The 24,589-nt window shown below is 40.2% G+C and overlaps 1 protein-coding gene across 3 annotated transcripts in view; it reads right to left on the bottom strand.

Annotated features, from left to right (window-relative positions):
- Positions 1 to 8,292: 8,292 nt before the first annotated feature.
- Positions 8,293 to 24,589, bottom strand: part of LOC149251480 (zinc finger (CCCH-type) family protein / RNA recognition motif (RRM)-containing protein) — a 122,521-nt gene continuing 106,224 nt past the window's right edge. Inside the window, exons 4-8 of one of the 3 annotated variants that reach the window (XM_089459459.1) lie at positions 11,781 to 12,754; positions 10,236 to 11,576; positions 9,753 to 10,130; positions 9,025 to 9,635; positions 8,293 to 8,864 (exon numbers count right to left, since the gene is read on the bottom strand). In XM_089459459.1, coding sequence (XP_089315585.1) covers positions 9,039 to 9,635; positions 9,753 to 10,130; positions 10,236 to 11,576; positions 11,781 to 12,754 — 3,290 coding nt within the window. In that variant the 3' untranslated portion in view covers positions 8,293 to 8,864; positions 9,025 to 9,038. Of the gene's footprint in view, positions 9,636 to 9,752; positions 10,131 to 10,235; positions 11,577 to 11,780; positions 12,755 to 24,589 lie in introns of all 3 variants that reach the window. The other 2 variants (XM_089459460.1, XM_089459458.1) reach the window with 2 other exon arrangements.

Genomic DNA, 24,589 nt, shown 5'->3' with positions numbered 1-24,589 from the left:
TATTTACAAGAGTTCCTTCAACATGTCTCGACTTATTGTTATATTTGTCAACATTTTCTCTATATTCATCCAGGCTTTCTTTTGCTCTAAGTAGAGAATGAAATAGTTGAATATCTTGAAACTACCTATGATGCAATATTGTACTGTTAATTGGGAGGGAATAGACCTATATTCCTGCAACTTGAAGATAAATGAGTGAACTGCACATACAAAAGTCACCATTTTACATTTTCAAGAGTAGGGTCATCTGAATTCAACATATGTCCAGGGAAGAGTTTTCTTCAGAATATTAGTCCCATTACTAGTATAGAACTTCATGTTTTCAAAAACGTCTAATTGCACAACCCACCCCAAACGTTGAACACACATCTTTCTGTGATTTCTATGCTTCATATTTTCTTGCTTTTCAAAGTTAAAAACTTGAAATACTTAACCATGCATTATATATATATATATATATATAGATATATATATATCAGTGTGTGTGTGTGTGTGCGCGCGTGACTGCACTTGCATGTGTGCATGTTTGTAAGCACTTCAAAAATCTTAATGGTTTTACTGGTAAAATCAAGGAAGATGAGAGTCTAATCCAGAGGAAAATGCTCCATATATTAGAAGCAGAGATTCAAAAAGTAAAATGAATAAAACAGATTTGTTTGGAAGGGCTACTTGATAAAGGGTATAAACTCCTAGGTAAAGAATGCCACGTGAATCAAGACAGCCAAAACTCATTCCCCATTGTGGGTGAAAGCTTCCCAGATGAACGGTGGTGAAAAGTTGGAAACAAAAAGGTATGTGCACTTCCTCCAATCCGGATATCACATGGCAAAGAGGCAATTATATAGCTAAGCAATTGTCCAGTAAAGCCCAATCCCTTCCAAATCTGGGAAGTTCAAGTCAAAGATAGGAAAAGGTGGCAATATTGGAATCATTTTTCCAAACCATACAGATCTACAAAAGTGTTAACTAAAGACTACTTTTTCATGTACGCTCAGCTACCATTCCAAACATGGCATCCTTATTTCCATTCACTCTTTTGATGAATGGGCAGTGTCGGTTCAACTGTGACTTCTTCCAGACAGGAATAGAGATAAAAAGTTAAGAAAATCAAATAATAGCTATCTGTATGAGATGCTAGAGCTCTTCCACGCTAAATTAGCATGTGTTCCATTCACTTAATTTAGGTGAGTACCACCAAAGAAGTAAGAAGTGTATAAACCCCGTTCACCTTGCATTCTTTCTGGAAAGTCATATTCCATTCCCTGTTCTAATATCATTTATAAAGAAAATGGAATTCCCGAAGCTTCCTATCGGGAAGGTGATGAAGAACTGAACACTAAGGTATGTAACTTCCTCCAATCCAGAAATCACAGTGCAACAATAAGTCAATTATGTAGTTATGCAATTGTGCAGTAAATCTCAATCCCGTCCAAATCTGGGAAGTTCAAATCAAAGATAGGAGGTAGCATTTTTGGAATCATTTTTCATGACTATAGGGATCTACAAAATTTTTAACTAAAGACTACTTTTCCAGGTATGCCTCCATGTACCATTCCAAAGATGGCAACCATACTTCAATCCATTGTTTTGATGAAGGGCGTTTGGGTTCAACTGTGACTTCTTGCAGACAGGTACATAGATGAAAAAACTGGAGAAATTTTGAATAACACAGCAGACATATGTATGAGATGGTAAACCTCTTTCGCACCAAATTAGCATGTCATCAGTTCACTTGTCTTAGGCAGGTACAAACAAAGAATTGTGTATACAATCCGAGTTCAGGGCAAGGCATTATATAAGCAAATTTTGCATTTTGAAAAGTCATTCCATTCCCTGTTTTGAAATCATATCTAAAGAAAATGGAATTCCTTAAGCTTGCCAGAAAAAAGGTGGTGGAAGTTTGAAACTAAGGTATATGCACTTCCTCCAATCCAGAAAATCATAGTGCAACGAGTCAATTATGCAGCTAAGCAATTGTCCAGTAATAAGCTCAATCCCCTTCAAATTTGGAAAGTTAAAATCAAAGATAGCAGGTGGCATTTTTGGAATCATTTTTCAGAGCTGTAGGGATCTACAAAATTGTTGACTAAAGACTATTTTTCCAAGTATGCTTGGCAACCATTACAAAGATGGCATTCTTATTTCAATCGACTCTTCTGAGGAAGAGCAAGTTTGGGTTCAACTGACTTCTTCCAGACAGGTATAGAAATTGAGATCTAAAGAAAATGGAATTCCTTAAGCTTGCCAGAAAAAAGGTGGTGGAAGTTTGAAACTAAGGTATATGCACTTCCTCCAATCCAGAAAATCATAGTGCAACGAGTCAATTATGCAGCTAAGCAATTGTCCAGTAATAAGCACAATCCCCTTCAAATTTGTAGAGTTAAAATCAAAGATAGCAGGTGGCATTTTTGGAATCATTTTTCAGAGCTGTAGGGATCTACAAAATTGTTGACTAAAGACTATTTTTCCAAGTATGCTTGGCAACCATTACAAAGATGGCATTCTTATTTCACTCGACTCTTCTGAGGAAGAGCAAGTTCGGGTTCAACTGACTTCTTCCAGACAGGTATAGAAATTGAGACATTCCACACCAAATTAATGTGTGGTCAAGGCCTACGCTGCAGGGAAGGAACTCCTCCCCACACTTTGCTTCACTCCCGAATCATGCTCCCAAAAGGAGCAATTAAGTGCCATTTGGAGTACACTTCCTGGAATACTTGCTCTAGGTTGAGCAAGTTTCTTTGTAACTTAAGAAAAGCACATAAATATTATGTTGGCTCATTGAGCTAAAGTAAACTCGGGAAAAGTAAAGTAAATTACTTTAGTGATTTTGTTTTAATCTCTGCCATTGATCTCAAGTGAGGCAAGATTTAATCTTGACCATCAATCACTTTGGAGATTAGGGTTAGGGATTTAGCTCAATGTAAAGTTATAAAAGCAAAGCTAGGGAGAGGGAGAGGGAGAGGGAGAAGGCACACCATACAACGGCACTAGCCTTGGGAGGAGAAGTGTGATACTCTAGAGTGTCTCGTCCAAGGAAGTGTAGGAGGGAGCCTAGAGATCCAACTCTGTCAAGAAGATCAAGCACCAATCAAGCGCAGATCTGCTAGATCAGATCCAATGCAGTTGTATTTTCTCAGTTGAGCCATTATCCTAGGATGGAAGCCCAAGTAAATTTGGATTATTAATGAAAAATGGTGACTAGGCAGGATCTGTTGTGTCCTTGTGATTGAGATCGGTATATTTGTTTCCATTAAATTTTAATGTGTTAGGAACCTGGCTGTGTATTTGATCAATAGATCAGTTTTCTGCTAGGAATCAATGTTGTCAGAACGAGACCAGACCAGTTAGAACCGATTGGTCCAACCAGTTGGAGGGCAAAACCAGTTCAAACCACTGAACCAGACCATTTTTTGCTGGTTCGGTAACGAACCGGCCAATTTTGTACCAAACGGCCTTTTTTCACTAAACCAGCCAATTTGGTCTGAACCAACCAGTTTTGTATAATGCTACCAAGAACCCTTTGAATGCATTTTTTTTTAAGCATTGAAGCAATAATTTATGACTATGAAAGCAACCCTTTGAATGCATTTTTTTTGAAGCATTGAAGCAATGATTTATGACTATGAAAGCCTAGTATTTAACCATCCTGCCCTAGTAATGATATGCAATTAATAACAATGTTAAATTAAAAGCGGCATTCTCCTTTTATCTTTCATTTTCATCCTTTTATTTAAATTTCATTACCATTAATTGACTCAAGATGTTTGAGAGTTGTTTCGAACTCATTGAATTTCATATGGAGAACGTAGAATTTTCAATCCCACTAAAAATCCAACAGACTTAAAAGTTTTTTAAGATATCAGGATTGGGGGGATTGCAATGTTTCCATTGAAATTTGTCAGGGATGAGAGTATGGAACTAGAATTCTATAATTTCCGCTATTGATTAGTGGCCCAAGGGAAGGTGAAGTAGCCTATCCAACCCCGTAGGTTATAGTCTTTGATAAAAGGGGAAACAAATTATCTAATGATCTGGGGCAACATTGGGTAAGTTTTGGGGTTGCTGGGGCAAAAAGCCCAAATTGGGGGTTGCTCTTGTAAAACCCTCACATTAGATTATGGAAGAAAACCCCATGAGAAATCTATAAATAAGAGAGAGATAAGATCATTTCATCATGATTGAATTGGATTGAATGGTCTCTGTTTTCTTTGAGCCTCAGGCTCTTATGGTTTTAAGACCCCTTCTCTTGATTAGTTTCAGCAAAGATGATCCAATACTAGCTAATCCCCTATCCAGTTTCGGTGGCGGTGATCCCACCCTTGCTAGATTTCTTTCTGTGTCTTGTTACAGCACTATCTCTTGGAACAACTTAGATTTGTCTGGCCAGCAAGAAAGGAAGTCTAGATTTGTTTGTGCAGCGGAAATCTTCCCGGAGAATTCGGTTGGATAATTGTCTGAGGAAGCAGAGGTATTTATGTGGATATCTGGTCACTACAACACTCTAGGCAGCGAGTTTCGTTGGACAGTTCTGTCAGAAGACCACATGGCCGCAACCTAGGGCCATAGGGCTGAGGGCTGCAGGGAAATTGCAGTCATCACTAAGCATATGAAGCACAAGTTCGTCCTTCTTTAGATTCATTGTTAGTTCTTTAAGGGTTTATCCTAAAGAAGTGCTCCATTCATATATGTTCAACCTCCTGCAAAAGCAGTGGGTACCTATCACAGTTGTCTACAGATTATATCGAGTTCTGAAGCCCACAACTGATGTGAGTCTGGATAGCATCCGGTGGATGATTAAGTGAGGCAGCAACAGGGTCAGTACAGGCAAGGTTAAGAAGACCACTCCAACAGCAGTGTATGCTTGGAATTGGACAGGGCTGCCACAAGCCCCTCCACCCCCTTCAACAGCAAACATGTTCGGTAGCAGCATAGTAGACAGTGAGTCAATTAGTATAGTAACAATAGAATTAGATGGTACTAGCATAAGTCACAGTTGAATGTTGACTTATTAAATTGACTTGGCAAATCAGAACTATACTGTGGATTATTGGTTGGAGGAATCTATTGTTCGTTGGGGGTCAACTCTAGCTTATTGAAGTGTAGTTGAAGAATTATATCACTGTTGAAGATGTTTTATATTAGTATATTACATAGATGAATGGCCATTGTTATGTGAATAAGTGAATTCTGCTGTTGACCTATTGGAAACCCTAGACAAACATAGAACCCTAAGGGCTAAAAATCCCCTTGGGACACTATGTTAACTTGACATGCTAAGCTTTTTCTATCTTATTTTAATGCTTAGAGGGTATATTGATGACGAAAATCCCAATATAGAAAAATATTTTGATGATATGTAGGTATTTGTTGCGGCATGGGTTTTTTTGGGATGTTAGAGGCCATCCAGGGCCTGTTTGTTGATGTATTTTCGGCTCAGAGATGGATTGCACTTGGTGCTATTTTGGTTACGTGCACCCTTGCATTATATAACAATGGGAACTTTTGCTTATTTGTCTATAAATGGTTTGGATTCATATGGATGCACATGCACATGAATATATAGATAGATAGATAGATATATATATATATATATAAAATTTGAATATTTTTTGTGATTTTGGTTAACCAGTTTTTTTACCAGTTCCAGTCTGATTCTCAATCTGGAGGGGCTACTAGTTCGATGACCAGCTCGGTTTTGATAAACATTACTAGGAATTAAGCATTGGATACTAGGTTCACAAGAAATCCAACATATGGGCGTGATTTTTAGGAGTGTGCTCCCTTTGAAAAAATTTATGGAGGATCGTTCCCTGAGTGCTCCTTGAGCACTCCCAAAATGCTCCTGGGACTTTTAAAAACACACCCAGAGCAATCCTGTGCATGACAATGAATTTGAGTTTTTTCCTTGATTGTGGGAACCAGGACAAGTTTTCAAAACATTGATTTAGGCATGGCTTGGGTCCTTGGTGGATTAAAACACTCACTCACTTCCTGTTTTCTCGTTATATTTCTCATTTCAGTAATTTCACTCATCTTCACTAGGTTTTAAGCTGGTTGTTTGATAGTTGTTGAGGAGCATATTTGTGAGAGCTTGCAAAAGAGTCTGAAGACTACCATTTGTGAGAGTTTGGAAGAGAGATTGAAGGTTGTTATTGTTACATTCAACCACTATTGAAGGGTTGAAGAGGTAGGTTTAAGTCCACCCTTGTTTGTTTAAAAAAAAGAACCTTAGGGATCCACAATCGTGCTAAGTGTTAACTAATGGCTACTTTTCCAGGTATGCTTGGCTACAATTCCAAAGATGGCATCCTTATTTCAATCTACTTTACTGATGATAGGTCCATGTGGGTTCAACTGTGACTTCTTCCAGAGAGGTATACTGATGCAAAAAATTGAGAAAAATCAAATAATTGCATAGATGTATGTATGAGATGGTAAAGCTCTTTCACACAAAATTTGTGTGGTCAATTCACTTGTTTCAGGCAGGTAGAATCAAAGAACAAACTATATATAATCCCAATCCAAGGCAATGCCTTTTATAAGCAAATTTTGCATTCTGAAAAGTCATATTCCATTCCCTGTTCTGAAATCCTAACTCAAGGACTGCTGATTTGTGCCAAAAACACATTTCAAGGCACATCCTTTGACTATCAAAGCCACCCAACACAACCGAAGAATAAAGCACTATCACTACGGCTAGGAACTATGTCTATCTCGACAGCTGTCCAGCTTGCATGGCCATGGCATCCCACGAGGAGCTAATTTTACCCAGGGAGAATTGAATTTGGCCGGGGAAATATCACCAACCCCACATAACAAACCATCCAGATCCCATTATACCATACCAAAAACATTAAATAGGATGGAAAGGAGTAAAGAACCAGATCGCTGGTATGGTGAATCATCTAAGATCTCATGCTAAACCAAATGTCAAAAGACTAGAAAAAGCATGAAAAAACTTCAGGAACCCATGTGCACTGATTTGATCAAGGGTATAAGAAAGTTATAAAAGGACCAACAAGGAAAGAATTCAGAAGGGAAGTGATTCCACAAGCTCTGAAGAAATTCCAAATTTCCAACAAAGAAACCAAGCTTGATATAAGACAGAGGGAACATGCCCAGAGTTTCTTAGCTACATGGGCAATGAAAGCAACCATCACAAAGGAGAGAACTCTATCACTAAGAGAAGGGGGTCATCTCCATGCAACGAAAGGAGCAGAAGAAACAAACATCCAACCCCATAAATAAAAGCACGAAGGCCTAGTTCAACAAATGGTAATATCCAAATAGGTGTTCAAATTAGAATGTTCCATGAGAACCCAACCCACCCCTGTGATATGCCTCCCCTGCATTTACCAGTCTCCAGGGACTTGGGACAGTAGGGTGAAGTCCCCATTTGGAAGGGAATTTCACCAAGGACGTAGGTAAATTCTCCGACGTCGCCTAGGCATTTCCCACCAAAGACAGGGAGGCCTGGGAAACATCAACCAATGGTTTCAGGGACATCCAGACTCAGCCTTATCCAAATCAACACCAATGTGGCACGAGTTCTCCAAAAATAAATCTCTTGCTCCTTTGACATTTAAACCATGACAAATGTTAGCTATGCAATGTGTGCATAAGTACTTACTATGTGTTATCAGTGATACTTGAGAATCAGAATCCATGTGAGTGCTACACTTTTTAATCACATGCTATTTAGTTGCACAGATTGTCAATCTATGTAAAGGATTAATTGCTATTGACCTTTTAACGAAATATAAGTCAAAGCAAGGAGATGAAACACGTAGATGAACAAAAAAAATCTCGATATGCCATGTTGTAAGTTCACAATTATGTGTGCACTAAAGGGAACATACTAGTACACCTGAAACACATTCATAAAAGTTGTAGAAAACTGAGGCAAAGCTCTATAACAAGTTCATCAAGTGCAGTTGGAGCTAGATTTGTAATCAGATCCAACAATAAATTACAAAAATTCTATGTTGCAGTTTGTCACTTAAGCTCTCCATAATTGTATTACCCCCCATCATAGTTTGAAAATGTTAGATATATTTGTTACAAAAACACAAACTGTTAGATATAAATGCACCCTTTGAGAAATTAATAAAATTTCAAAAACATTAACAAGGGAATTGCTGAATTTATGCAAGGACAAAACCATAGAGACAAGAAGAAGACATCTTTCCAGTAAGAAAGACAGTTGAATTCAAGAAGTTTGAAAATTAACGTAACTGATAGAATTGGCAAAGAGCTGATAATCTACACTGCCAAGTGAACAGACACGAATAGAGGAAAATTTTGGGAACTAGATTAAATAAACTCCAGCCCAATTAATGTGTGTTGCTTGTAATATCCTTCCCTTAGGAGACTACCAAATACAAAGAAACCTGCAGAGTAAAAATTTTGATAATATACAAAGGAGCTCATACCTTGACCTGAAACAAACATAGATAGAATCTTTTGTCAGTAATAAGAGTGTTCAAAATTGTGTAACCACAGCTTCAACAGGCTTGCTCCCCTTACTCAGATGAATGATGAGAGAGGGAAAGCGAATTTTAGAGGAGAAATAAGTTCAGCCTCCCTCACTTCATAAAAATAATTCCTTCTTGCAGCAAATCAGAAAATTGTATCCAGCAAGAGCAACTAATTTCATAAACGCATCCCCTTGCAAGACAACTCCAAGCCCACAAGATGCATAAAAAGAGATGAGATGCTTTCCACTAAATCCTGCAGCAAAGTAAAGGATTCAACAAAGCTGTGGACCTAGATTCACTCATGCTCAGAGACTTTTATAACTCGAGTTAATTGCACTTATATGGATCAAGATCATCAGTCCTCAACATAACATGCATCTGCAACTGCAATTTTGAACAAAGAACTGGATAAAAATGAGAAGGGAAAGTAAGCAGTGCAATTGGCACAAGCATGTGAGGTTTACAATTTGGGATATTCAACCTCTTACAATAACCTCCATATTAAAAACATCTTTCCCACACAATTAGGCCTGATTGTACTCACCTTGCAACAGAACATCAGTCAGAAGGTATGTTGGGGCAATAGTAATTGTTATTGCTACTGCTGCCATCCAATTTGGCTAATGCATTATTTTCTTGTGACTGGGGTGATAAACATTGCACGGCATCAGAATGATTTCCTCCATTCAGATTTGCTACTGAATGCCCACACCCTTCCATAAAGCTTTGAGCTACATTGTCTGTATCATTACCACCATTAAATACAACATTTTGTTCAACACAGGTATCTTTTTCAATTTGAAGTACTCCGCAAGAGGAATCCTTTTCAACACTAGCTGCTCCAGCACAGGAGTCCTTTTCAGCTGCAATGGCTCCATCAGAAGAGCCTTTAGAAATCCGAGAAGCAGCAGTGTCTACACTGAAATGATTAGGAGTGTTATTGGAGGGCATTACCCAGGCAAGCTGCAAGTTGTGTCCTTGCCAAAATTTACCATGGGTAAAAGCTTTTTCAGCTGCACGCCTGGTAGTGTAGATGACACGTACACTACATTTTTCTGGTGCCTTGGATGTTTCATCTACATTACCTTCCACATCATCAAATTCCACAGAGGAGAGATCACCATAAACTGCAAAATGTTCCTTCAGGGAAGCAATCTGACAAGAAATTTGCATAGATCAACAAATAGAAAAGTTGAATAGTCACTTAAGCTGTCAGTGCTTATTTTGTCAAATTTTAAAATATGAAACATAGTTCAAGGTTACCATACTTACATCCATGAGACCCACAGGTAGTGGTGGAAGAATCCTAAATGCAGTGGGACGATTGTCCAACTTAAATCGATTTGGATGGAACATTGGCACTGCTAGTGATCTTGGGAAACGGGGTAACTGCAACTTCAAACCCTTTGGTGATGTCTGGGGAATTACTGGATGTGTTAACAAGCTCGAGCTTGCTGTCTGACTTGGAATATCTCCAGAACTGCTTTTAGTGAGTAAATTTTCATTCCTTTGGCCAGTCTCTAGTCTAGCAGTTGAGTGAAGGTTAGTATTGCATGATTTGCTTATGTTTGCACATTCGGCACTCACCTCTGCTTTCTTTCGCTGTGCCCCTTGATCTCTATCTGATGCCTCAGCTCTACTAACTGTTCCCTGCAAATATTCAAAACATGATAAACCGACAAATACATTAAGAATAAGTACCATTCAAATAAAAATAGAATTTCCTTTCTTTATTGGCAATGTTGAGCAACTCACCTGTTTCTCAAGTTTATCCAATTGACGCCGAAAACTGTCACGTTTTTCTGCCAACATTTCCTGCTTTCGGCGAAGTGCCTCCAAAAGTTCTAATCTTTCTTGCTTCTTTTGCACACTAGAAAAAGATGGGGTGGATAAGTCATTCCCTGTGACAGAATTCAAAGCACCTCCCTCCATGGTAGGTGTTTCAAATGTTGAAGTTCCAGAGGCAGCCGGAGCAACATCATAAACCTTTTCCTTTCCTTTTTCAGCATGTATTTGCTCAGATTGAAGAATTGTCTTTGCACACAGAATACTTCCTGAAGCACCTGTTGTTGCATTCTTTTCTTCTGTTGCTGTTACACTATCTCGATTTGCCCATGACAATCTAATAAAACGGTTTCCAATTACAGCATCTGGTGAAGTAAGGGCAGCCTGAGCACTTTCTCGGTGAACAAACTGTACAAAAGCTCTTTCAGAATCTTTTGGGATATGAATGTCCAGAACCTCCCCAAATTTCTTAAAATGGGAAAGGAGAACCTCCCTCCTATTACTTTGGATTGGTATACAATTCACAAAGAGCGTACGAGAAGCTCTCTCAGTTCCTTTTCCACGATTTCCACGAGAGAGATTTCCACGAGTAACAAAACCAGAACCTGAATGAGAGCCTGACTCTCCATGGACTCTGGGGATGACAGAGTCCTCAACTCTTTGGTTTGGCAAATTGGCATTGACACTTTTAAATCCTATATCTTTGTGTGCTTCGGTTTCATTGTCACAATTTCCTTGCTGTACCTCTTCTGGCCCATAAGAATGTTGCTCGTCATATATTTCCTTTCGGGAATATTTTCCATGTTTCACAAGTTCGCTTGGTGTATCTCCTGTTCTATTAACTCCCGATTTAGTTATTGCAGCATCACCAACTCCAATACGACCCCATGCAGAAGGAACCATATTATGGGAAACAAAGCCTGTGCCTGTGCTTCTACCAGGTCTCTCACTGCTATCAGAAAATTGACAGCTATGTCTATCAGATGAATCATCCTCCCACAAGTGGTCTCCATCTCCTTTCCTAGGTGACGATTGTAGCATCAGTCCAACAGATACATCTGGATGATCCTTCTTCCATAGAGGTTGATCAGGATCATAAAAATCTGGTTCATTTTCTGCAGAAACAATTGGCATCCCATTTGTACGTGCAGCATCCTCATTTGCTCCATATTTAAAATTCTTATTGTATGAGTTTTTGCCACTTAATGGTAAACTGGAAACAACAGCAGCTGAGGGTCCAACTGGCCCAGTTTTCATCCCCAACAAGTGCCCACCTGGAAGTGAAACTGGAAGATTGAACTGAGAAAGGCTCTGAAATTAAAAGAAAATTTGTCAAATTTAGTTTGAAAATGGCATCCAAGATAACACATCAACAAGCGAAAATTCAAAATTATACTAGTCTTTTTTTACATCACTGATGTTTAGAAAGTAAAATAGCAACCAGCTCATTAATAGCTTGGAACTCCTTGTTATAATTGTCATTAATATTAGACACTTGAGAAGTCATAGTCACACCTGAACATCTTCTACAACAATTCTATTTACACCATGCTCCATTGGGCACATGTCCCCTCTAAGACAATATCCCCGCTCCTCAAAATCCCTGCACCGAGTGTGTCCCATGCCCATGGTTAATCCAATGGTAGGATTCAAAGGGGGGGCTCGTCCTTGCATTCCAGCATGTAGTGTATGCAACTGCTCCAGACCACCATTAGGCATTCCAGGAATCAACCCAAATGCATTCCATGATGAATTTGCAGAATTTCCAGGATTTGATATAGGCCTTGCAGGATACATATTTGAAGACGTAGGTCCCTGAGGCATTGCTGACGAAAAATCAACTGTCTCCATGGAGGTGAACCTTGAATCATGTGGAGCCCAGCTACCTATACTCCTTCCCCTTCCTCTTCCTAAAGGAGCACGAAGAAAGGAATTCTGCACATCAAACCGAGGAGCAGGTTCAACACGATATGTCTGACTTCCCTTCACCGATTTTTGACCTCCATCCACATTCAACCGGGCAAAGGGTGAAGAACCATGACGCTTCTTGTCAAACTTTACAGATCCTTCTCTCTCTGTTTGTAATGGGGTATATTCCCTGCAGCGATCTGAAAACTGTGCCTCACCTTCCTGCAATGACTGGCCATTATCTGAAAGCCTGCCCCGCTTCTTGAAAGGTCTCGTCTCATCATCCTCTTCACCATCCCGATCAAAAGATTGAGACCGACTGACTCTCCTTCTATGTTTATGGTTGCGATCATCATCATCATCATCACTTATCTCCTTTTCCTCAAGATCATTAGATACATGAACTCCTGCACTGGGAAGTCTCTCAGGTTTTGGAGAAGAGCTTCTCAATTCTGTAGGACCTCCACTAACAAGAGTAGTTGCACCATCATTCAGCTTGGTACCTTCGATTTTCTCAATAGATGTTGGAATTGAACCATCTTCAAGGGCATGAAAAAGTGCTGTAACAAAGGACTTTGTACCTGTACATCAAAAAAATTGAACCGTAACACTCTGCTCTGATGGTCTCTTTTAAACTCAAGCATTCATTCCATGACAACTTTAAGCTCCTTCAAAGCTAACAACAAGAATACAATGACATGCTTAAAAAATTGATATAGTAAAATGGAATTCTCCTTTTCGCCACTTATTCTCCAATCTCCAGCCATAACTTTAAATGCCTAATATGTATTCATAAACTAAAAGTTTCTAGTGTTAAATTGTATTTCATGCAAGAGGTAGGAGACGCAAAGCAAAAATCTTGAGAATTTCAATGGTATTGGAAACTTTAACTAATAAGGAAGCATGAGACAACTGCAATGATTACTGGTATAGAGTGTCTAGAATCTACTTACATTATGTAAGTAAGCAAGACTATTGTCTCAAGTTTGTGATAGATTGAAAAGTGTCAGATATTTCAATACTATAATGCAAAAACTAGTATTTTATAGCTTACTATATTTTTGTATATTTTACTATAGCTTACTATATTCTCATCACTCAACAGATTTTGTTGTTTGATTCAATGCATTGTTTCAGAAAAGGTTGGTAGTAACCATTGACGAAATAGCAGTAACGTGCAATTCATCAGCAAACATCACAAAAATATTAGATCAGCAATAATCAGGAAATAATTACAAATAACCGGCCAGCATTAAATAAACCAACAGCAATATCATATTATCAAATCAATATATATTCACTTTTTCAATTTTCTTGAATATAAAACAATAGCAACATCCAATATTCACATTGCCACATAAATATGAAAAGAACACTGATATATAAGATGATAGGAGGGCATAGTTGGGAGGTTTTCCAATTTTGACTAAGTGTTGGATAAGTGAGAGGAAGTTGGATTCGGGAACGATGAGGGGAAGGGTTCGATCGCGGAGGTTCTGGCCGGAACCAGGTCCTGACTGATCAGGGCTAGGGTTTACCTTGGGAGCGTCGACCGGAGGGCGAGTGTACGACGCGCAGGGCATTCAGAAGTCAGCGAAAGGAGAACGGGCAGCTGGAGGTAATATTTTACTGCTCAGGGTGGACAGCTGGGAACAAAGGGTAAAAATTCTTTGACCCTTGTGCTGGCAGAAAAAACTCGTTTTCGCGAACAACCCTGAGAACCGCACAGTAACCATGGTAAACTCCAACGAGCTTGTGGATCTGGACCCGGTTATGGAGGATATCCTGTCGGTATGGGGTAAAGACCCGACAGCAAAGAATATAGAACGGTATTTTGGAGAGACAGGGTCTTTCAGATCCGGAACCCTCTCGCCGGAAACGCACAGAATTAATCAATCTTTCCTTCAACTGACCCAGGGTTATGATGAGAATGCTCTGCTTCATCAAGATTTCCACGTCTTTCAGCAGCCAGCCAAACCAGGCGAGGATTCACTGCATGCAGGTCTCCGCCATCCGAGCCATGGAAACAAAGGGAAATCACCCGTTGTGGAGCCAGTGCTATCTGGGGGTTTAGAGGATATAGTAAATTTCATTTCAAGCTCCGAGCAGTCGGGTGGAAAGAAGGCAGGAAGAGTCTCAGTGTTAACAAGGGCTTCTATCGGGAAAGATCAGGGCGCTTCAAAGGGAAATGGAGGTCGGCCGGAAGATGTGACTGTCTTATCCTCAGTTCAACAAAAGGCAACTCCTGCAGAGGACCAGGGTTTTCAGGTAACTCATCCACCCCATGCAAATATCTTCCGGGAGGCTGTGGATTTTCCAACATTTTCTAGGGCCGAGACAGGGCACACTCAAACAAACCCTAGGTTGGAAGGGCCCGACTTAAACAGGGAGGCAAGGGAGGAAGACTCCGGCGGAAAGAAAAGAGGTGAGAAGCGGAAAAAACAAAGACCCATAGGCGATCAGGAATTGGAAGGGAACCTGGTTTTGGGTATGGAAGTGAGCATTGAGGAAACTTTGGAGGTGGCAGACTGCACTGTGGTGGGTAGGGCGAGAGGGAAGAAATTTTCCTCTAGTTTCCTCCAAGAATGGGGAGAAAAGAACTGGATGTCAGGTCAAGAAAGGGCTTTCGAAGCCTCAACTTTGGCGAAAGGATGGTTTATGTTTCGGTTTGAGAACAAAGAGGCGGCTGACTGGGTGATTGCAAGGAATTGGGTTATTGGGAATATCCCTGTTCTCATGAAGAAATGGACACCGCTGTTTGATGCTGGCCGTGAGAAAACGGATGTCTACCCGGTCTGGGTTAGGGCTCCGGGTTTGCCATCGTTTTTATGGACCGAATCTGTCTTCAAAGCCATAGGGGATAGATTGGGAAATTATCTGGAAGCTGACATGTCCTTTCTGAAAACCCGGAACAAAGCCATGGCACGGATTTTAGTCAGCTTGAACCCTGGCAAAGGACTTGCAAAGAAGATAAACCTGCAATACAAGGACATGGTGTTCGAACAGATTTTGGATTACGAATATCTGCCCTTCAGGTGCCACAGATGCCACGAGTATGGGCATCTGGCAAAGGAATGCCCCCTTGGAAGGCGTAGGCGGCGATTTCAAAAGGCATCGGCGCAGTGGGAGCCTGTTCACAGTCCATTCCATCATTCTCAGGGACAGGAATGCCCAGATGATCAGATAAATGCTGAAAAGGAGAACGCGGCCCAGATGGAAGTGCAGCCGACGGAAAAAGCTCAACAGGCTCCTCTTCCCATCCTTGAAGACAAAGATTTGGAACCGAAGAATGCCCCAGCAAAGGAGATGCTTCATGAAGGGTCGACACTGCCTACCGAAGGAGCAATGGGTATGTGTTTTGAATCATCCACTTTTCCTGTTCAAATCTCTGAATCTATGGATGTTTGTATGGAGCAATCTCCTCCTCATAAGCTTGTTTTTTCTAATATAAATGATAAATTAAAAAATCATGATGAAAACATTGAGGGATCCGGAATAGAAGTCATCTCGGCTGCTTTGCCCTCCCTAGACCTGAACAGTGAAGGTGGTTCTCTTGACCCTGGTCCCTCGGCCATTCTCCCTTCCTGCCCCTACAACCTTCGATCCCTCGACCAAAAGCCGGTTATTTCTGATTCTGTAGGAGGTATTGGTCTGCTTCCCTCCCAAAGCCAAAAAAGGAAAAAAAGAGGTAGAAAATCCAACCTCTCCATGGCCCAGATAAAAGCTAAGTTTGATGTAGCCGATGGGAAACAACAGTCTATCACTGGGGCTCTTAGAGCAGTGCAGGCCCCGGAAGAGGTTATAAAATGATCCTGACCTCTTGGAACTGTAGGGGTTTAGCCAGTAAACCCAAAAAACTGGCCATACAGGAGATGTTTCTAAACTCAAAAACAGACATCCTTTTTCTCCAAGAGACCCTTGGAAGTGGAGTTGAAGTGGAGACAGCGTTAAATGCTCTGTTGCCTGGCTGGAGATTCATAGCAATTGATTCAGAAGGTCACTCTGGAGGATTGGCAATAGGCTATAGGGAAGGAAGAATTAAGGTTTGCAATCAGTGGGGGACGAAACAGGCGTTGGGAATGGAAGTTCAGTCCACGGATTTTGCCTTCCCCCTATCCATCTGCAATGTATATGGCCCCTGCCAGGATAGGGTGTCTTTCTGGAATGATCTGATGTCAAAATCTTTCTTGAAGGGCAAAAGCTTGGTGCTGGGAGGGGATTTAAATTTCTCTATAGGTAGAGCGGAGGCATGGGGTCCTTCGGCCAGGGAAGACCCCTTGACAGATTTTTTCTTAAATATGTTCACTGTCAACAATCTAATCGACATAAATTTGCTCAAATTAAAGCCGACTTGGAGGAACAGGAGAACAGGGGATGCTAGAGTGGCAAAAAGGCTGGATCGTTTTCTCATAAATGATGAGTTAGCGGCCAGGATTCCCATGTTTCGACAATGGATTGAAGAAGGAGGGCTCTCAGATCACTTCCCTATATTCTTAGAATTCTCCACTCCCCCCCCAAAGCCCCCTGCACCCTTTAAATTTAATTCTTCTTGGTTACAAGATGAGTCTTTTATCAATCTTTTCAAGCAAACATGGAAGCACCCGGAAGCCAATGCACAAGAGGATAAAGGCTTCTTGTTTATGGAAAATCTCAAAAGACTGAAGAAAGCCACTATAAGCTGGGCAAAGGCTAGGAAGGAAGCCCAGAATGAGGAATTCAATAAGATATGTGAGGAACTTAGAAAGCTGGAAAGCATAGAGGAGGATGGATACTTGTCTCAGGCTTCAAAGGATAAAATTCTTCATCTTGAGAAACTCAAGATCAAATTTCTTCTGGCTAAAGAAGAGGAATGGAGACTAAAGAGTAGAGCTATATGGCTAAAAGCTGGAGATGAAAATACCAGGTTTTTCCACAACTATGCCAAAGGGAGGAAATCGGAAAATACCATCTGGGCCCTAAAAAACGAAGAAGGAAGGGAAGTGCAGACTTTCAAATCCTTGTCGGAGTTAGGACAAAGACACTTCCAAAAGAAATTTGCAGATCCAGGAGAGACCACAATTGCTGAGGTAATAAAGACTGCTCAATGTTTTCCAAGATTCTTAGAGGAGGACGAAGCGGAGGACCTATATTGTGAGGTATCAAAGGAGGAAGTAGAATCTACAATAAAATCCATGGCAAAAGAGAAAAATCCTGGACCAGATAGATGGTCTATAGAACTATTCCTACATTTCTTTGACCTAATAGGAGCTGAAATCACAGAAGTGGTGGAGGAAGCCAGGATAAAAGGTGAGGTCTATAGCCCTTTTAATGCCACTTTTATAGCTCTCATTCCAAAGAAGGAAGTCCTGGATTGTTTTGAGGACTTCAGGCCAATTTCGCTATGTAACAGTATCTATAAAATCATAGCAAAAGTGATAGCGAACAGAATCAAACCAATCTTGTCGCGGCATATTTCAATGGAGCAATTTGGCTTCTTATCGGGAAGACAAATACATGAAGCAATAGGAGTTGCTCAGGAGGTCATGCATAGTGTGAGACAGAAGAACAAGAAGGGTGTTGTTATTAAAATTGACCTATCCAAAGCATATGACAGGATAAATTGGTTATATCTCAGGCTGCTTCTAACTCATCTCGGTTTTAAACCTGATTTCATCAGCTGGATTATGCGTTGTATCTCGAATGTAAGTTATGCTCTACTCATCAATGGAGCAGCTACTCCTTTTTTCAAAGGTCAAAGGGGCCTGAGGCAGGGATGCCCCTTGTCCCCCCTCCTTTTCCTGTTAGTTGCAGAGGGCCTCAGCCAGCTGATCCACAAGGCCAGAAGGGAGGTTAAGGTAAAAGGTATTGAAGTAGCTACTAATTTATTTATCTCACATCTCCTTTTTGTTGATGATATCTTGATTTTCACAAATACTGAGCAAATTGAAACAAAGGAATTAAAATCTATTTTAGATCTGTTTCTGAAAGCAACAGGCATGCAGATAAACTACAGGAAATCCCAGCTGTTAATGACAGGTATAGCAGTACAAGAGAGGGAAAGGCTTCAATCTGTCTTACCGTTCCAGCCTAGTACTCTGGATCTTCCTTTCAAGTACTTAGGGTTCTGGCTAAAACCAAATGCTTACAAGAAGGAGGATTGGAACTGGCTGATCGCAAAGATAGAATCCAGGATTTCTCATTGGAGTTTCAAATGGCTCTCTAGAGCGGGGCGATTAACTCTTATAAAATCAGTGCTATTGGCTATACCAGTATACTGGGCCGCACTGACGTGGGTCCCCAAGGGCATTTTGGAGAAGATCAGAAGACTATGTAGCAGATTTTTATGGGATGGTTCCAAGGAAAACTCGGTGCTACCATGGGTGGCCTGAGACAAAGTGGCAAGATCAAAGGAATGGGGCGGCTGGGGAATTAAAAGTCTTCCCGATTTTAGTCTCTCTCTGGCAGCAAAATCGGGTTGGAGACTTATAAAGATGGAAAACCTATGGACCAGAGTGGTAAAAAGAAAATATATAGACCCCATTCCACTGGAGGATTGGATAAGAAACCCGGATAAGAACAAGCAGAATGCCTCTGTGATATGGAAGGCAACGGTGCAATCTTTCAAGGTAATTGAACAAGGTCTGGCATGGAAGATCGGGAATGGAAGGAATTTGAAGATCGGGAAAGATCCTTGGATAGGATGCAACGAAAACTATGCCTTATCACCTGGACTAATCAGGCATTTAGAAGGAAAAAACATACTTACTCTAGACCAGGTGGAAAAGGTAGGTCACTCGAGCATGTGGAGCCAGGCATGGAAAGACGGGGGGATCTTCAGCTGGATCAGAGGTGGTGGAATGAATGGCATTCTTTCACTCAAGAACTAGTTCGCTCCAATGTTAGGATTAAAGACAGTCCGGACAGTCTGATTTGGGCCCATGGAGAAACAGGTGAATATTCTCCAAAAGAGGGATACAAATTCATTTTATCCAGGAAAGGATGGGGAGAACCAGAGTGGTGGTCAAAACATATTTGGAAGCTTAAATGTCCAGCAAAGGCCAGACTCTTCTTCTGGTGCCTTCTCAGAAGGAAAATTCCATCCTGGGACATCCTCCAGGCCAGATACATGTATGGTCCTGGGAGGTGCCCCCTTTGCAAGAATGAAGAGGAATCAATCAACCATCTGTTTCTAAATTGCACTGAAACTACAAAAATTTGGGGGGAGGCAGAGAAACTGATGAATAAAAAGTTTCAGTGGGGAAATGGGAACCTGGATGAGGCATGGTCAAAATGGTGGCAACAATATCCGGAAGGGAACTTGAGAAATCTTCCGCCCATCATCTGCTGGGGAGTCTGGCTTGCTAGAAATAGAAACATTTTCCAAGATAAGGGAACCCCGCCCAATGCCACTGCTATTCAAGCGGTTTCCATCTTCACTTCTATTCCAGAACCAGAGGAGAAAAGACCTCAATCTGTAAATAAGACAGTGCAAATCAAAGAAGGCATGCCCTAGGCGTTCTTTGACGGAGCCTCTCAAAACAACCTAGCAGGCGCTGGTATCATCATCCATCTAAATGCAAACCACTCCCTCAAAGCCTCAGTCGGACTGGGGTCAGGATCAAACAATTTTGCCGAAATGTCAGCTCTGAGACTTCTCCTATGCTGGCTCATTCAAAGAAACACCTTCACTATTCAGATCTTTGGAGACTCTCTCAATGTGATAAATTGGGTCAACGGGAAAAGCACTTGCAAAAACCAAATTTTGAAACCCATGCTGGAAGAACTGCAGGTATTAAAATCATCTTTTAACATTTTCTCTCTATGCCATATCTACAGGGACAGCAACGACACCGCGGACAAGCTTTCTAAGGAAGGTTTGCAGCAAGCTTTGGGAGGGTGGAAAATAGTGGAAGACTGTCAAGGACAGGTTTCATCATCAGATGTGCCGCCATATTCATAATCTTCAGCTGATGTTCTGCTTATCTTTTTTATTTTTTCATGCACAGACTTATTACACAGACTTCTTATTTTTGTTTTTAAGCAAACGGACTTTATGGTATTTTATACTTTTTGTGGGTTGTTTTCCTCTCTGTTGAGGAGACCCAAAGATATGAAGTATATATTTATATGTGAAAACTGCCTCTCTCGGGGAGGACATCTTCTAGATCTTGGCTGTATCAAACACAGCCGATTCCTTCAGCAAAACTTTGTTCTGAAAACAGTGGAAAAAAGACAGTAAGGAGTTTTTTGCCTGATTGCATGGTCAATCAATCAGTAGTTTTGGAAATGCTCAGCATATGCAATGTAACTTTTTATTTTCTTAATAAAAAGTTCGCTTTTTCTTCGGAAAAAAAATAAGATGATAGGCTGCCAAATTATACCTCAAAGTTGACAGTGAATTTTGATAATAATAGTCCAGTCAAGGACATAGAATGAAATAACAAATACGAAATGACATGAAATATAAATAAAGTGTATTTCATCATGATCAATCATCTACAAGGATCAATATAGCAGTTAGTTATTGATTCTTTCCTCCCCTTTTACAGGAAAAGGGGAGTGCTCATCTACCACTAGAAGGCCTTAAAGCATCAGTCTGACGTCCACTGGTGGGTGCCCAAGTATGAATCTATGTATAGGCTGATGATAGGCTCCCTCATAAGCCTCTTCAGTGCCAATGTCCTCCTGTTAGACCAACTGCTCCCCCAAAACAACAGTGGACCATTCAGATCCTCCTCTGCCTGACGCACATGCTCAGGCTGTTCCCATACCTCTAACCATGAAGGTGCCTCCTCTACAATAGGCCTCTTATTTGTTGTAGCATGATATTTTTTAGGCTCTAAAGCAATTTAGAGCCTCTTTGTTCATGTATTTTTGGTGCAGATATGGATTGCACTCGGTGCCATTTCGGTTATATGCACTAGTTGTATGATTTAATATGTATCATCATCATGTTAAACTGTAAATGTTTTAGTATCTAAATTCTAATGAGATTTGAGTCTTTGTCTATATTAAATATTTCATTTTGGTTATTATATGCACTAGTTGTATGATTGAATTTGTATCATCATGTTAAACTGTAAATGTTTTAGTATCTAAATTCTAATGAGGTTTGAGTCTTTGTCTATATTAATGAAATATCGACAAAGACTCAAACCTCATTAGAATTTAGATACTAAAACATTTACAGTTTAACATGATGATGATACAAATTCAATCATACAACTAATGCATATATAACACGATAGCACCGAGTGCAATCCATATCTGTGCCAAAATACATCAACAAAGAGGCTTTAAATGGCCTCTAGTGTCCAAAAAAATCATCCTACAACAAATAACTACACACCATCAAAATCACTGTCTAAATTGGGATCCTCATCATCAATATCACCCTCTAAGCATTAAAATAACATAGAAAATGAATAACATGTCAAATCGAGATTTTGTTTGAGTGATGGGTACGTCTTTACTAGGGGCATGACAAAGGAGTTCAACAACCACTGCCACCAACTTTGACGTATGTAGACTCTTGAGGGCTTGGTGCTCTTGATTTTATACTAGTTTCATACACTCATACATGACAGAATCCAAAGGAAATGTTGTAATTACCCAAATCCTGAAATCTTGAAAACTGTTAAGTCTACTGCATTTTGTCTGGGATCTAAAATTCTACTTTCTCCATGTAAAATCCAATGAGGTTGGAACCACTCTCAAACATCCTGAAACAATTAATGGTAATGTTAAATTTATGTAAAAGGAAATCCACTTCTGAGCACTTGGAATCCCTTCTAACACTACTTAATAGCCCTTAGCTACACTCCAAAAGCTCTGAGAGCTCCAAACCTGTGACTGAAATGCATGAGAATAAATCAAAAAAATGATTTTAAGAAGTTGTTGGCCACTTTTTCACCGGACACATGTCTGAATTCATGACACAATTAGGGCATGTGTTTGGCGCGCGCGTCCTATGAACAGGACACATGACAAACACGTGTCATGCTCATGTCTCCAACACATTAAATATGTGTAACATAACAAATTATAAACAAAATAAAACTAACAAGCAATTATAAGCTAGCAATATTAGCAATTAACAACCAAAAATTAGGTGTATTCATCCTATTCCAAGGTCACCTCCATATGACATTAGATTGGCAACACATGCAAGGCATGGCACAACTGGGTCATGTATGCCATATGGCCCCATAGTACAACCTTCTTGCAATCAATCATCACAATATGGGTTTGTCAATAGTCTAGAGGATGGTTGAACGATAGTGGCCTTGGTTCAACCACATTTAGTGATTGTTGGGGTTCCACTTGCCACTGTGGAGAGGGACTTTTTGTGCTTTTTTCTGCAATGAAGGGATTTTTTGTGCTTTTTTCTCCAATGGAGAGGGATTTTTGTGCTTTTTTCTCCAATGATTTGGTTCTGCCAATTGTTACAACTCTATCTATGGCTTGTCTCAAAGGTAACTCTTCAGATTTGAATCTTTGTCTATTTTTCATTTTTGTGTGTGTAATAATTCACTAATTTGTTATAAAGTGTCCTTTGTGTCCTATTTCTAAGGTCGTCATGTCCCATGTCAAACACTCATGCGAGGTGATGTGTGTGTGTGTCTATGTAACTAGATTCGCCCCCCCCCCCACGTGTCCTGAATCCTGCGTTTCAGACACAATTCTCGAATGACACGTGTCTGATTAGTGGGACGAACATGTCCGAACACAAGGGATTCATGGACCTAGCAAATCTTGTTCGCCCAAGTAGCGTGTCACGATTTTGGGACACGTGTCCCTCTCGAAAAGCATAACACAACTCTTTAAAAAATTGAAACCCCAAGTTGGGTCACTTTCTCTTCATCGTAATGCATCTCTCTTGTTATGGGTTGTTGAAGAATGTAACTAGTTTCGGTCTTCATAAGTGTCATTTGTCTCATGTAATAATGTAATCTCTATGTATTGATCAAAAGAAGAAAGAAAAATGTAAAAGAAAATTATTTATAAAGCATGGGTTTCATGCTTGGGTCAATGGTCCATAGGTCAAAGCATCCATTGTATGCTTATAAGGTATTTCATGAGTCAAAGGTCATCATTACACTATAAAAGACCCTTGTGGACACATGTATCAAAGAAAGAAACTTTATTTTGTATTTTATTGAGTCTAAATACTCCAAAGGATCAAGTTGGTCAGCCAGTAAACTCGCCCTTAAGTAGGCTTGACGAGCCACTCAAAGGCTACAAAAAGGGATGACTTCGCTATCCTTAAGGGTAGACAAGAAGCTCACATTCTTTAACTTGAGGTCTACAGTTTGGAGGAAGGGCGAATGTTTGTAAGAGGATGGTCAAGGGCATGTGTAGGAGGGTTGATCTATTTTGTAAGAGACCTAGGGTTTCCTCAGGTCTAAGATGACTTAAAGATCATGTTTATGTTGAATTCCTATGATGTTGTCCTTGAAGATCTCTTGGGTTATATGCCTGTTCATCTTATGTGTTGGAGGAAGCTAAGGGTCTTATCTTTGGGTCTTGGAAGTCTCCTTTCGATATTCTATGGGAGAAAAAGAAAATTTCTATTGGGATTTCCCCTTGGAGGGGTTTTGCCTTGGCTTGGAGCCTATATCATGTGTTCATGTGATCTTTATTGTTTTTGGCATTTATTTGATGATGAGAACATAAGCATAATAATGACAAGAAGAACTTAATATCACAAATAAATGTCATGTAAGGAAAATGTTAAAGAATAAGATTTTGCCTTCATTAATTTTCCAACATGGTATCAGAGCTTGGTTAGTGTCTTTGGAAGTTGGAAGGTCACTGTAATTTGAATGGTTTTCAAGACAAGAAAAGGGACTACTTGCAATCTTTAAGGGCCGAAATTCTCTAGGCCTAAATGAGGCTTGTTTTCTTCATTGTTTTGCTCCAAGCTTAGCACCAATAAGCCACAGATCCGAAACCATAAGTCAAGGTCATAAAAGGAGCTGCAAGCATAGCTCTAGGCATTAATTGGGAGGTCGAAAGACCTAGATTCTGCTACAAGGGAATGTCGCAAATCTAGATGACCTTGTTGACTGTGGGAGAGAGCCACCGAGAGTTTCAGATCTGGCCTAGAAGAAGTTTGCATGCCTTGTTTTGCTCGTTCGTTGAAGGGAGAAGAGCCACAACCCTATAATAACTTCACTGTGATGAGAAAGAGAGTCGAGGCCTCTATAACAATGGACAGAACTATGGATCAAGGGCCACAAGTCTTGTGAAGTGGAGAAGAGTCCTAATAGGTAACCTTATCATCATTTTTCTAAGATCCGTGAGGGAAAGCAGAGACCCTTGTCCAGGTTGAAGGTCCCATTAGGGAGGACGAAATTCCTGCAAAGAAAGTCAAGCCCTGTAATCACATTTTCTGGGAAGATGAATTAAAATTTAGATAGGCTAGAAATGGTCAT

The sequence above is a fragment of the Pinus tabuliformis genome, chromosome 7 (genome assembly GCF_031772625.1).
Source record: "Pinus tabuliformis cultivar Carrire ecotype Pingquan chromosome 7, CPIR1, whole genome shotgun sequence".
In the NCBI taxonomy this organism is placed as follows: Eukaryota; Viridiplantae; Streptophyta; class Pinopsida; order Pinales; family Pinaceae; genus Pinus; species Pinus tabuliformis.
Note: the sequence above shows the minus strand (reverse complement) of the source record. Positions and strands in the feature narration are given on the sequence as shown.